The sequence below is a fragment of the Amblyomma americanum genome, chromosome 6, assembly GCF_052857255.1.
Source record: "Amblyomma americanum isolate KBUSLIRL-KWMA chromosome 6, ASM5285725v1, whole genome shotgun sequence".
Classification (NCBI taxonomy): Eukaryota; Metazoa; Arthropoda; class Arachnida; order Ixodida; family Ixodidae; genus Amblyomma; species Amblyomma americanum.
Window position 1 is genome coordinate 43,296,908 of NC_135502.1, and position 15,170 is coordinate 43,312,077.

At 44.3% G+C, this 15,170-nt stretch overlaps 1 protein-coding gene across 4 annotated transcripts in view; it reads right to left on the reverse strand.

The window, feature by feature from the left end:
• Window positions 1-15,170, reverse strand: part of didum (dilute class unconventional myosin) — a 55,107-nt gene that overhangs the window by 10,558 nt on the left and 29,379 nt on the right. For 2 of the 4 annotated variants that reach the window (XM_077669263.1, XM_077669266.1), the window contains exons 16-25: window positions 14,991-15,102; window positions 13,886-14,097; window positions 12,868-13,057; window positions 11,719-11,925; window positions 9,095-9,307; window positions 6,883-6,976; window positions 5,792-6,042; window positions 4,913-5,026; window positions 2,735-2,902; window positions 708-813 (exon numbers count right to left, since the gene is read on the reverse strand). In XM_077669263.1, coding sequence (XP_077525389.1) covers window positions 708-813; window positions 2,735-2,902; window positions 4,913-5,026; window positions 5,792-6,042; window positions 6,883-6,976; window positions 9,095-9,307; window positions 11,719-11,925; window positions 12,868-13,057; window positions 13,886-14,097; window positions 14,991-15,102 — 1,667 coding nt within the window. Of the gene's footprint in view, window positions 1-707; window positions 814-2,734; window positions 2,906-4,912; window positions 5,027-5,791; window positions 6,043-6,882; window positions 6,977-9,094; window positions 9,308-11,718; window positions 11,926-12,867; window positions 13,058-13,885; window positions 14,098-14,990; window positions 15,103-15,170 lie in introns of all 4 variants that reach the window. The other 2 variants (XM_077669264.1, XM_077669265.1) reach the window with 1 other exon arrangement.

Consider the following 15,170-nt stretch of genomic DNA (forward strand, 5'->3'; position numbering starts at 1 on the left):
ATAGTTCACAGTGCTTGTGCAATTGCAACAGTTGGGGTGACTGGCCTCTCACTACACCACCGTACGAAACAGAGAATGAGCTTGGACTCAGTATAGCCCACCACTGGATTGTGACAGGCCTCCACTGAACTGTTTTTTCATATGAATTTCCGGTTGCTAGAGAATTCGCATCAATAAGGAATACTGCTTCCTTCGAACAAAGAACACTTAAATGTAAGCCTTGAGATGCTCTTTTTTTTTTCTAGTTCAAGCATGAAGCAGCACTTGGCAGTTGTTATCAATACCAAACTTTGAAGTTTCACTTCTGAAAACCGTTAGCAAAGTACAAAGCGCCATTCAATGTGCAGTTATACAAATGCAGTGGCCATTTCCCAAGCATGTAGCCATATGTCAATAATAAATTTTTGTGGAGCAGCTTTTTTTATGTTTTGCACAAATGTTGCAAATATTTTTAACTGCTTTTGGAACTAGTCGGCCAATTTTACAACTGCACACAGCTGCATATTTTAAATAAAAATAACAAATTAGAATAATGAGCTCACATAAATTTGGTCACACAGAAGCTCCCCTTTAAGCTTAGTAAAAACTGCACACCATTTTACAAGAGGCGTTTACTATTAATATGCAAGTCGAGCATGCACACCCGCCATGCAAAGCAAATCCTCAAAGTGACTACCACCACATGTGGCAGGAAAGAGTATACTCACCCATCAAGTCTCTCTCACGGCTAGACTTATCTTCAGTTGCCAGCGTTTTCACCATTTTTTTCATATCTTCCTTCAGCTTGGCATTTTCCATTTCCAATTCATGGAGCTGGAGTCAAACGAAACAAGTCAAGAAGTCAAGATCTAAGAAGGCAATGAACATTGCCTTTCCTACTCAAATGAAAACAGAAAAGACTCTAGGCCATTTTGTCAAGTAGGAATGATTCTTGCCAATTCTAATAGACAGCAATGTGCTATTCCAAGGCATGCCCCTGAGTACAATGACAGATACCGTATTTACACGATTTTAAGCCGACCTATTTCACAAAATTTGAAAATTCGAAGTGGAGGGGGGGGTCGACTTAAAATCGAAACCAAAGCATCGCACCATAAATAAAAGCGAGACAAAAGAGATATCAGAAATGGTACAGCGTGGTTGCACTTTAGCTGCGTGGCTCCGTCGCATCGCTCTTGGTACTGGCCTTGAGCAGCTGCTATGTCAACGCGCAGAGCCGGCATCCCCAAACCGCAAGAGGCGACGATGGTGGCTGTCGATAAGTAGCAAACCAGCACCAGTCTACTCCCCACACGTGGCCGCAGATTGCGTCTGCTGATAAGCGGCGGCGGCCCGATAATGCATTCACATTCTACTCTTAATTGATGTCATCCAAGTTTTTTTGTTTGTTTACTTTCAACCGCGCACTCGGCGCTCAAGGGAGCCTCAATGTTTGATGGAAGGGCCGCTGTTCCAATCGCGGTGGCACCCCTACTCGGAACCGCAGCGGCGCCAGGGAGTTTCAGTAGCCAAAGGAAGAGCCGATGCCGCTAACGTGTGGTTTCTTTTTGGCTCTGACGCATTTAACTGCTGCCGTCCACGTTTCACAAGTTTTTAATGTAGTGCTGCGTCATTAGTCATTTGTGCTCTGGGTCCGGTAAGCAAACGGCGCTCGTTCATGGCTACCTTCAAGATGGGTGCTATTCTTTACGCCGCAGAAATGAACTGCGCACCGGGCGACAAGTTCGATGTTCGCAATGGGTGATACAGGTGTGGCAGCTACAGCGAGACAAAATTTTCAGCTGTTCCACACGATGTCGCGATGTGGCTGTTTGCAAAGTGCAGGATTTCACTGCACGACGATGTTAGAACGACAAGCTGTGGGACCGCAGCAGTGATCACGATGACAGCGCTAGTGAGGGCGATGACGCAAGTGTGGACGAGTAGTCCAGTGACTAATACTTACATTCGAGTCAACTTACAATTGTGTAAATACGGTACTCAAAAGCAATTGGAAATACTAGGGGCCAATACCAATGATGCTCCTCTCCAAGATCTGACTCCTCTCAACTACAGCTTTTCTTCGACTCCATTCTGTCAACTCTCACACAAAGAAATATTGCCAGGAGAATAAACAACCATAAAAGCTTAGCTAGGAAAGTTGAACACTGCGTTTCCCCGAGATAATCGACATGTACACCTGACAGAATAACCTTTAAACAAAATAAACTAATAACAGTTTGCCCCACTTGCTGCCATCTAGTGAAGTGAAAGTCAATGCTGCCATTGCACAACAATGCGATTAGTCCCCTCCCAAGTCTCAAACGCACACTAAGGCACTCGTGCTGGGCACGCTTAGAGCTGCAAGGAGAGGCACAAAGGTGTGTCGACTGCTGTGACCTGGGAAGTGCGAGATAGTGTGAACAATGGTGTGAACACTATCCGTACCACCATCTGTGTAGTGAGGCAAAGCCTGCTGCCTGTCATTCGAGTGGGCAGAGCTTGGCGCTCATCAGTCCAATATGGCCGCTTTATGGCAAACCACATTCGATGTATAAAGTAAGAATTGCATGTGTTTGTTAAGAATATTTTGGAACATTTTGATATAGCCAATAATACACAATATTCGTGTTTTTTATGTAGGAGTTTGAATATTTCTGCAAGAAGATCGCACAGGAGAGGTCATTGGCTTTCGTGAACTGCAATGCAGAGTCAGCAGAAAGAGAAGTGGTATAAAACAGAAGGGAAAGTGTACCCGCATCAGCTCCTTGCCACTGGCTTCCCTGGCTTGGGACTGCTCCTCTCTGGTCTCCAATGCTTCCACCTTCTTCTCTAGACGGGACCGCTCCTGCTCGACTTCATTTAGTCGCTGCTGGAGCTTCAGCACCACTGACACATCGGGAAGGGGAGCCTTCTGCTGCTCCTGCTGATGAAAAATTGCAAAGGGCAGATGCATTTAGAAGATGGGATGGGCTCTATATACCTTCCGAACATTTCAAGCTGCCTTTATAGAGCACTGTGAGAGGTTCTCGAGCGGTGGTTAGGGTGGCTTGAGCGGCAATACAAGCCAGAAATTCACCCATTTTTCTGGGTGCTCTTTAGGAGCACTGGGGGCAACTCCATTGTTTCACTACCTGTACCAGAACTACTAGCATTCTGTCTAAAATTTATTGTGACTAATCCTACAGTCTTCTTTTCTTTCAGTCACTTTTCAAGGGCAATTTTTCTGCAATCATTTGAAAACAAGGTATAGTAAGTTGTTCTTCAGCAAATCTTAATAATTTATGTAAAACTGCAATTACTACAATCAGTGATTTCGTAAATGGCAGACTTGACCAGCAAGACGTAGAAAAAGATTTGTGCAATAGGTACTAACAAAGCATTCACTCCTCCCACTACGCGCTCAATTAGTTTCTTCTATTTGGCAGTTCACCTTTTAGGCCAATTTTCACTTCTTTTCTGGCATTCTTTCAAGAAAGTGCACTTGAATGTGGAAGTTGTCAATATTCCTGAATCCCTGCAACAAGCAAGGCCTCGGGAGTTTTTCAGGAAATTTTTCACTTTCCTATGAAATATGTGAATCTTAAACAGTCATTTTAACCTTTTTATAACACAAAATGACATAAGCAGGGCTCAGTCATTTTCAAGAAAATAAGAGCCAAAAGCAGTCACTGAAAACAGCGTGCTCTGCATCAACTAAAGCATGCACTGAACGAATCATATAGAATCAGACAAAATTCACTGCATGTATTGTGAGCAACATAGAGAATGTGAAAGTGCATTCAGATGACGGACCACAGACCGGTTGTGTCCCATAGACCAGGGCATCACATGATGTCCCACTTTTAGACCTTGAGGTCCTCAAGTGGCCCACAGACCGAAGCAGGCGAGAAAAGCCAGAGCATTTTTTCTGGCTGTGGACCATGGTCCTTTGGCCGCCGTGTTGGTGAAACACAGCATGGTAAAAGGCTGTATGCATGCCCAATCCACTTATCACCACCCGCAAAGCTGAAGGTCGGAGCAGGCAGCAATAAGTGGATTAGGCATGAGTGCAGCCTTTCGCCATGTTGCATTTGACAGACACGGTGGCCAAAGAATAAAGGTCTGCAGACAGAAAAAATGCACTGGCATTTCTCGCCTGCTTCGTTACATGAGCCACTAGAGGACCTCACGGAGTGTAAGTGGGACAATACGTTGACCTCTGGTCCGCAGGCCAGAACTAGTTCATGGTTCATTGTGTAAATGCACCTTAACAATACGCTTATCTACTTGCATATTCCAGTACTGTCACATTTAAAAATTGCAGAAAGGTCTGCCATACAAGCTCTGTAGCAAGGTTCATGTAGTATAATGCTTGACACAGAGAGACTGCATGAGATGCTGAGTTAGTCTAGCTTGGCCAAAACACATTTAGCATCAAATGTGGTAGCATACAGATTTTTCGCACTTTATTGAGGAACCGTCAAACCCTTCATAGGAATGTGAGCATAATCATGACCAATATCTCAGACTCTGCGGAGCCTCAAAGTTCAATTCTTTTAACTAAAATTGATGAAAGATGGATTCCAATATTTCAATTTTTCGACCCAACATAGACACAAACAGATACTGCTGCCTCAACCAGACAACTCTTCGCTGCCGCGGAAAGCGCCATTTAGGATTCAATCAAATGGATTGGCTCGGCAATATCTGTTTACTGTTTTCAGCGCCGTCACACGGTAAATATGCGAACTACAGCAACTACGACTGTATGGAAAATGTGGCTAGACAAGCACGGCAACGACAGCAACTTCAACATGTTACCGTATTGGCTGTATGGCTGTCTGGAAGTGCTAAAACTCTCTAATGGCAAAATGCTCTGTTTCCATCATGGCTCAGACAAGGAGCATGCCCTGCGCAAAGGGCACAAAGAACATTAAAATATGGCACTCACAGCACCAGCACTCTGGTCAGATGGTGCTCCAGTAGACTGCCATGCAATTGAGTTCAGCATCCCATGAGCAGCTTCTTTCTCCCTTGCAGACCTCACCGACCCATAACCACCATCCTAGAACAAAAATAAGATATGGCTCTATTACAAACACAGAGACGAACTAAATTCTAAAAACTTCCCAGAACTTATTAAACAACTGCACAATGCCCTTTTTTTAAATGCATCTGCGCTATGTCCTTGTATTATGAGGTGTCTGCAGTCCTCATGTAAAAAGCTCTGTTCCCGATATACATGGCGCTTTCTACATCCATGCAGTCATGGGCCCAACTTCAGTCAACTGACCCTTGCATTCATATAGCATGTGGTTTCTTCTATTATTCTGGTTTCTTCTAAGTAAGAATCCATAAAGACAATTTTGCAGTACACGAAGTCTCTCATCTTCGTTGAAGCAATATACTTTTTGCAGCTTAAATGCAAGGCTGGATGAATGACAAATGTCCACTGATTTCCATAAGAACTAGATACAATTGTGGCTTGTCCAATTTCACTGTACCTTACATGGATCATGCAGCAAAATGATGTGGTGCCCAGTTGTTACGTGCATACTTGATCATGGGAATTCTTTGTATAAAAAAACTTCTGTTCAAGCTCAAAATGAGTAATTTACTTATCTTTTTGTCACAGTGGTAAAACAATGCACTGCCACGCCATGTTATCGTTACATCATAAATATTGCCATCACAGAATGAGTCACTTGAAATGTCCTTGGCAAAGAATCCCTGGGTAAAGCTACATTATAACTTGAACGACAGGCTGATTAGTCAACAAAAATAGCTGTTCCCCACAACAGCCCTGAATGACGACGAAAGTAAAGCAAACCTCGTCAGGCACGTCAGAAATGTCATCACGGGTTGCGTCCCCAGTGTCACTGCGCACAGAGGCCACGCTGAGGTTGGAAGGGGTGCGCTGGTGTGAGAGGCCCCTGATCCGGCTGTTCTCCTGAGCTAGGTTCTCACATCGCTGCTCCAGCCGGTCACGCTCTTTCACCAGCCGCTGGTAGGCTGACCGTTCCTCGTCGAACTCGGCCAGCAGGCGCTGACGCTCACTTTCTAGCTTCTGACGCAGCATCTCTGCAAGGCGCAGGTCCCAAAGTTCATGTTAGGAAGGCTTCATAGTAGCAAATGGGGCCTTAGCAAATAGTGAAGTAACATTTGGTTGACTTTATATCACAAATTCAAATATGCGGGCAGTGATCTGAACCCACTGAGCTTATCTTGACCTTCTTTTCAGTGCCAACAGTTTGGCCAAGCAAGCCGCTACTGCGTGTGAATTCACGACTAACTGGCTGGTGCAGTGCTAATGCCGGATCCCACATCTGCTCTGAGTATGTCTTTAAGTCCAGTGTGACAGTTTTAAGTATGGGACTGTACTCTTGTAAAGCAATAACAACAACAATAAGCAAATAAGGTAAATAAGTACAGTACTCTTTGCGAAGTAGCTGCAGCTGTGCACAAAAAGTTTCACTCAACTGCAAATAGACTAGAAAACTAAGCATGATTCAGTACCTCGTGTAAAAGGTGTGAACTAGGTTACTCCTGAACCGTGACATACATTTAAAATTTTTCGTTTCAATTTATGTACCTCATATTAGCCCTTTCACAATTTCTTGCCAGGCTGGAAAAGTGTATGCACATACAAACCTCAGGAATTATGGTGTTGCTTTCTTCTATGTTGCCATTCTCTGCTACAGTGCCTTTACTTACATAATGTTACATAGCCACACAAATCAATCAACGAATGACACTATGGGATGAACCACCTAATCTATGTGCAAGCCAAAAGCCTTGTTTCAGCCAGGTTTCTTTCAAATTGTGCCTACGAGAAGCTGTAGTTCCACGACGTGCTTAGAAGGGCCTAACACAGACGTCAGCTTAGCAGAGCCTGTCCAAAAGGCAGTCCACTGTACCTACCCTGGGCACTTTCTTGGTTCAACTGGATTGCCTTGACCATTTCTTCCAAATCTTGTTGAAGTCTGCTTTTCTCTTTTTCTCCCGTTTCAATTTTCTGTTGAGAAAAACACAGTGTGCAACACAGCTTTACTGTAGTACACTCTGTATAAAGGGTAGGCAAATGACGCAGTACCTTGAGTGATACATGCATTCAGAAAACCATGCTCGTAAATCATTTAAAACTTAAAAAAAAAAGATTGCAAATTCACTTTAGGTTATTTTTGTCACCGCAAAAAATACAGTACACAGAGTATGTATATGCTCAGCTGAACTTGCTATAGCAGTAGGCACAAGCACTATGGGTGCTCAAAAGCTGTATTGAAATGTCTTTATATGCTATTCTTGAAATATATTCTGCCTCTGCTTTACAGCTTTCCATTAATCAGAGAAGTTAGAGCATCTACTGAAAACTTTCCTGTTGAGGATCCCGTTATCACAGATGGCCTGCACTGAAGAACTCATCACTAACCTGAAATGTTCTTTTACCTAGAGTTCTTATAGTATTATACCTACGAAGTATTAGAAATAAATGAGGTATGCCAGCCAATGCATGATTCCTGCTTGAAATGTGTGGTAATCAATAAAGTGCTCTACACTAACAATTGAAAAAAGTAACTGGCATTCGCCACCTTGTTTTCTGGTTCAAGATAATTCATTGTTGCCATCATATCTATGCAAAATTTTTCACTCTGGTTAAATCTATCAGTATATTCTCATCGTGCCCCTGTTTTCAACCAAAACAGCCACTTCTTGTGATTCTGCTAGGATCACAGTTGTAAAATTGGTGCCCCATCATGCAAACTAACTATAGTACATACAGTAGTTCTTGCATTTTAAAAAATTTGATTTTAAATAAAATCAACTACCCATCTCTATCGCAGCCATCGTTACTAACACCAGTTTAAGGACTGCTCTTGATTGTGAGGTAATGTTCATCACCTCATGCTTACTGCACATTGCTGTTCATAATAAACTACAACTTTTTATGACACAGCAGAACCCCATTATAGTAAATTTCGATATAGTAAAAACTCTGATAGTAAAGTGAAACCGCGGCCTCATTTCGCCATCCACATACGACTGTACATTTTTTTGTTTATTGTAAAGACATCTTTCATAACAACCGCTTATAGTAAAGAGCGTCCGACCGTGACGATGTACTTGCCGCGGACTGATGACATCGCGGAGGATACACAAGATGATAAAACGGCGGTCTTTGAGATGGCTTAGCCGCCCAGCATGTGAGCTGGGAGGAGAAGCCAACTTTTCAAAAAGCTCGGGGGCCGCGAGACAAAACACGCCGCGCGCATGGGGGGGGGGGGGGGGGAAAAAAAGAAAGCAAATCTGGCTAAAAACTTAGAAAGAAAGTGGCGCAGATCGCCGAGAAAGGAGTGACAGCAGAAGTTCAGTGAGAAGTAAGAATAGGAAGCAAAGGGCGAACGTTGGCAGCACTGGGCAGCACGACACAAGAAGCAGTGGCGGCAAGAAGCCGACGTGCGGGAATGCTGCACGGGTGGTTTCTCTGCACTTGACTGTTTCACGCGTGTTTCTTAACTACTGACTCATAAATGGCACTGACTCATAAATGGCGACTTTCACACGGAATAAAACTCACATATTACGAGCCATGTTGTATTGGTGCGAATGCAGTACTTGTACAAGATATACATAAAATTGAAAATGTGGTGACACAAAATGTGATAACTTAAGATAAATAATTATCACATAAAGGAGCACTAAGAGCAGGATGGAAGGTATTTCTGAGTGCTTAGTTTATAAACAAACGCTATGTGTTTAATAAGTAGCCAATTATATACGAGACAGCATCCTGAGAGTCAAGCCATCACCAACAACTGATATAGTAAAGATACTGATACAGCCAAGACTACTAGTGGTCTGAGTGGATTTACTATAGAGGGGTTCTACTGTACTCTCAGGCTTTTAAGGTGTTTTTAATTATGAGCATTTTGCTGCTGGAAAGGCTGAAAACCAGGCAAGAGAGTGCCTGTACCAATGACTGATGGGCTCCCAATGACAATAAGGTTCAAACCCAATACAACCCGTACTTGAGGCAAAATATTTACCATTAGACCACTGCAAATGTTTAATCTATACAGCTCTCATCAAAAGGTCTTGTAAGTGTCTATTCTGATCCACTACTTCGTGTGCTCACCTGGCTGAGTGCAGTGTTCTTGGTAAGCAGCTCCTCCTTCTCGCAAGCCACCTCCCGCAGCTTCACCTGGACAGAGGCCAGAGTCTCCTCCAGGGCGGCCAACTTGTCATTGGAAACGCGCAGCAGGTTCTCGAGGTTCTTGGCTTGCTCGACCTTCTCCTGAAGGCCACGCATGTCTTCACCCTGGGACCGCAGCGACTTGTTCTCCTTGACCTGCGTACAGAATGCATGATGTGAGGGACCCTTCATCGACAAGTCAATTGCACATGCTCAAAGTTACTTCTGCGGTCTAGTTTCAGTGCCACATTAAGAGCCCACAATTGCTTACCCACATGGATAGTAACGTGTCCTGTGTTTGCAGTGCCACAAGTACAGTAGTGTAGCTTTCAAAAAATTGGTTTTTGGGGAAAGGAAATCGCGCAGTATCTGTCTCACATTTCTGCCCACACACCTGAACCGCGCCCGCCCCATAAGGGAAGAGATAAAGAAGGGACTGAAAGAAGAACTGGAATAATTTCGACCACCTGGGGATCTTTAACGCACACTGACATCGCACAGCACACGGGTGCATTTGCGTTTCGCCTCCATCCAAACGCTGCCCCCGCGGGCAGGTTCGAACCTGGGAACTCCGGCTCAGTAGCCGAGCGCCCTAACCACTGGGCCACCATGGCCAGTCCGTGCGCGTGCGCGTGCGCGTGTGCGTGTGCGTGTGCGTGTGTGTGTGTAGCTTTCACTGACCCACTTTTAAGTGTGAGAACAGCGTACAAACTAGTGAAGTATTGGTCCGATAGATTTGGTTGCCCTCTGTGCCCTCTGTGCTGCCCTCTGTTCCATGACATTCTAAAGCGGTGTCATGAGTAAGCAGTACCATTTAAGGCAGTTTAGGTGCAACTGGGCACTGGCGTTTTTCGGCTGCTTTGAAAACAAATGAACCAGTGCAAGCCCGGTTGCCTGGCTGCCATGGCACTGAAACCAACAGAATGCAGCCAACACTGGCAGCTGCTAAAAGCCCAAGCCATCTTGGATGGGTCACACAAACACATTGGACCAAGATAACTACGTAAACCAACAGACATCCATCCTCTTAGTGTGCCACCCTGGCGTGACCTATTTCAAAAACTGCTCACAAGGTACTGCATATTAGAAACAAATTGCAGTGGTGATAGATTTTAATGGCACAAAGGCAGCTTGATGAAAGAGCACCACAGCATGCAGTATTTTTCGTTAACTAAACAACAGTGAAAAAAAAAAAAAAATGTGCTGTAATCATACAATGGTTCTAAATATAATGTGTGGTGCTTTCTAAGAAGTAGATGATTTAAGCAAAGATTTGCATCATATTCATGTAAACACAGTAATACAGTCGTGCCTCGTTAATACGGACACTTTGGTTCTCAAGCAAAATTGTCCATATAGCGAGTTATCCGTATTCACGAATTACAAATAAAAACAATATTTAAGAAAAGATGCTATGATTAAGGTCGGCTTCTGTGCATGGTGGTAGCCAGTGAAGTTGAAACCAGACATAACTTTGAGACCTACAAGCCCATTATCTTGGTCACCATTATGCTTGAAATACCAATGTGGTGCAGCGTGGCACGCCTAACAGTCTGATATGCTTCATGGTGTCTCATGGATAAATGACCTAAGTCCTACAACTGTTCACATCCCACAAAGCGCTCCTACATATCAGCACTCAGTCGCTGACAGGCGCGCAATGTGGCTTTCTATGTGGCACAAGCTGCAGGGAGAGTTTTCTTCACAACCATTCATGCAATATGAAAAATAGTGAGGCGCACCGACTGAGCTACTTTGCACTGTAAAGCATGAAACCGCAAATGACAAGGGCTATCACTCAGTCATTTGCACTTTTTCATTGCATTCCTCTGGTGTCCTGCACTCAAAACGCAGAAAATGAAAGATCTGGTAGGGGCAGTAGGGATTTTGTTCTCACCACTGTCCATATTAACGCGACAAAAATACATGAGCCCCAATTAACTCTCCGCATTTTTCCCTTGTCCACTGTCTGGACATGGACAATGAGCTTCCATATTAACGAGGTGTAAATACAGGACAGGGTTAATTGGAGAGATATCGGAAAGGCCTTTGTCCTGTAGTGGGCATATTCAGGCAGATGATAACAAAATATATTGAAGAACATCGCTCCCCCCCCACACACACACACACAAAAAACTGTCCATAATTCGAGTAGTCCATGTTAACCAGGATCGCATTAACAAGGAACGACTGTTGCTTTTGTCAGATGCCGGTATTATGACCTTTCCCATACATGCATGTCAGTGCATTGCTGCCAGAGCCACAGCATTCAGTGCATTAGCTCGCTTAAATGAATAGGGGAGCCGGCATGTCGGGGCATCTGGAACAGATTCACCATTTATGTGAATTCAGATGATTAAATTATTCAAATTACCATCATTCTATCATTCCTATACGCAATACCATTAAAAAAAAAGAGAATGGGGCTTCTAATACACAATTCAGAGATCTGTGATTTTTCAAGAAACTGCGGCACCGCGGGAAACTAGGGGCCTTAACTATGACCAATGTAGGGTTCAAATATGACACTCTCCACAATAGATAATGAAAAAGAAAAAGAATATTACCAGCTCCTCGATCTTCTGCTGCAGAGAGATAATTTTCTTCTCAAGTCCCTTGTTGAGCTTCTTGACGTGCTCCACAGACTTGGCCTCGATCTTAAGCTTGCGCAGCTCCTTCTTGGCAAGCCAGCGGCGCACTGCTGACTGGGCCACCACGACACAGGACACATTGCGCTGGTATTTGCGCTTGGCGATCCAGCAGCGCACATTTTTCTGGAAAAGAAAACCCTCTTGTGTTCACAAGTTTGTGAGAACCTTCATCTGAAACCACATGCAGCATTAGTGAAGCTCACATCAAAATGCAAAAGACCTCCGTCTAATTTTCCAAAGGGCAGATGTGAGACCTGACATGAGCTTGCCGCCTTGAAACTGCCTCAGAAAACTGTCATAGATGGCTTAAAATCACAGGGCACTAAGCAAAGGAACTTAATGGGGCTATAGCTAATGCAACTGGTGCACACATATCATAAGCGCACTCCTACATGACTAAACCTTTCAGCAGACCCAGTTCCACTAGGCATTTCAATGATGTCACTGTCCATTACTCTGTGATGACAGATTTTATGTTTTGCCAGCATGTCAGCTTTGGTTTCAATAAATGTGTTTTTTTGGAAGCTGTACTATTCACTCCAAAAACAAACAAACTTGCAAACATTTCATGCCCAGAAACCAGTGAGCACAATCCTAAAGCCCTCATCATTACTGTTCTTGGTTTTAGAAACATTTGACTGATAGATAGATAGATAGATAAAACAGTAAAATCAGCTCCTGATAATTTGACCTCAAAGGGAACTGAAAATTTGTTCAAATTATGCAGAGTTATGTGGGAAAGGGAGCCTTCTTAATATACTAGATGCTGAAAGGACCAAAGCATCAGTTCTAACAAACTAACTGTTCAAAATACTAGGCGAATTCAAATTAATGCGACAAAGATAAGAAGTGCTTGGGATTAGGCCAGTTGGAAATGCACCCTACGAGAGCTGCACTGCTTGAATTTACATGGACACAGTTAGCGAAGACAGACAAAAACAGTTAAGCCCATTTCGTTTGACTGTGTCCATGAAAATCCAAGCAGCGCAGCTTTTGAAAAATAAGAGATCACTGAAGTGCACAGCAGCATCACTAAACCACTGCACACAGTATCTGTCCACTTGCCTGGATGACAATAGCAGCTGCATTCCGCTGGAGCTCGACGTACCGCTGCCGGGCGTACATGCCCCGAATGCGGCACTGGAGCTGCAGCACCAAAAGCCTGAGGCGGTAGTAGCGCTTCCGTGCAAGGAAACCCCGCACATGCTTTTGGATGACAGTGGCTGCCTTGGTGCAGCGCAGGAAATGTGCATGCCTGTTTACAAGGAGAGAATGGACAGGCATGAGGAGGATTCCAACAGGCATTTAAAGAAAGAAGGAAAGAAGGAAAGCAAAGAAAACAAAATAAAAGGACACCTTTCACATATTGCCAGCAGAGGGGCAGCTTTAACAAACCAAGCTAATGTGGAATGGCAATTTTTAAAGCGAAAGCTTTACTACGCCAGCCAGCGAGCCATTTCGGCTCGTCGTGCCAAATGCAGTATGTCGGCTGCGGCGTTGCTACGCTCCAAAAGATGGCGCCGCCATCGACGCGACGCCACTGCTATTGCCGCTCGCTCCACCAGATGTGCTCCGCTAGGGTAGAGGGAGAGGAGGTGTCGCCTCGCGTGGGGTGTATATATATATATGCGCTTCGCCTCAGTGTATTGTTGTCGTTATGGGGAGCGCGAAAGAGACGCAAGAACGACAGAACGAAGCGAGGAAGAGACAATGCGCTCAAGAGACGCCAGAAGAACGCGCCGCGCGACTCGAGAAGCGTCGTAACAAAGATGCGGCTAGAAGTCATGCTACGTCCCGGAGCGGAAAAGACCGGTTTGAGTTCTCGAGAGCGTCCGAATGAGACACTGCGTAGACGACGTTCCAAGGAAACGAAGCTTTTGCAATTCAGCTAGGGTTAACCAGCGCTAAATCACAGCCAATTTTTTTTGTAAAAGCTGACCTAGTGTCGATTTACCAAGCTTTTCCCTAAAATTCCATTTTGACATTAGTGTATGGACAGAGAGGCTTCCTTGGAAAATCAGACCAAAGTTACAGGAAGCCAACAGCAAGAAGTCTCAAAAAAGCATGCAATGAGGGGACTCACTTGCGCGCCAGCATCCCTCGGCCATATCTCTGCAGTCCTCGTGCTGTGTTGAGAATCTGCCTGTAACGCCTGAACTGCAGGTAGCCCCTGATGTGCTTCTGGATCATCAGTGCACATGCTCTGTGCTTCTCCGCTCTGAGCTTCTCCAGGTAAGCCACTTGACCTGCCCGAAAGAAAATCTTGGTCTTGCCAAACTGGAACTTGTCTTCCTCCTACAAAAGCCCCAAAGGTAGGGGGGGGGGGGGGGGGGGGGGGGGGGGTGCAACAGCAGGAAAGAATAACATTTAGAAGGGGGCAACTAGACATAACACGCAAATATGTGTGCAGGAAGGCATCATGCACTGCTTAGTGAAAACAAAAATTTCACATGCTGGACTCTACGCAAAAGTTTAAATGATTAGATTATTGTCATTAATAATTCACGATATCCATTAACACAACCGTTGAGCTAGTCTCTACTCTACGTACTGTAACATACAGTTTTCACTTGCATCTACCAAGCAAGAAAGAAAATAATCCAAACATGAAGCGCAGGTCATAACTCTTTGAACACTGTCTTGTAGGATAAGACAATAATAGCCCAGAGCAAAATTATTGGCTGAAGATCTCAGGTTCTTAGAACAAATAAATATCAGCGCATTAGGAAGCAGGCATTTTGTCCTTTCAGCTTTTAAAACAACAGTGTCACAGAAAAACTACCTTCTTCCAAGACCAAACTACAGCCTTAGTTATACTTTCAGACTCCACATCAGAAACCTGGTAGCACAGGTCAGGACGTACAACCATACTTTCCTAAGTGCAGAGTTATCTGTAGAGAAGGGCCCTTTCTGCACCAAACAAAATGGGATGGGTGATGTTAGGGTGGGCCCATTGCTTTATTATATGTAACTCTGGAGTTGAAAAACCAACATGTACAGCTAGCTCTCCAATACAAATAGGTAACAGCCATTTCCAACTCAAAAACAAATCTCGTTGTTACTTTCAAGTGAATTTGAAAATGGCTCATGGGCATTATATAGCCAAGATAAAACTGCTCAGAACAAAAAAAAAAAAAAGACCCAGTAAAGCGGCATGATGTCCTCAAAGGACACAGCCGCCAAAGTACCTTTATGACTTTTTCCAAGATCTTCCTACAGGTAACCTTGAGGTCGCTCCTGTCAATGTCTCGAGCACAAGTGAGCACTCTATATCTGCTCAGGAATTCTTGGTAGCCCCACCTACACAAGGAAAATGCAATGAGCCATGAATAACTAGCTGCTGCTAGCAGCGTAACTCAAGTGCCCTC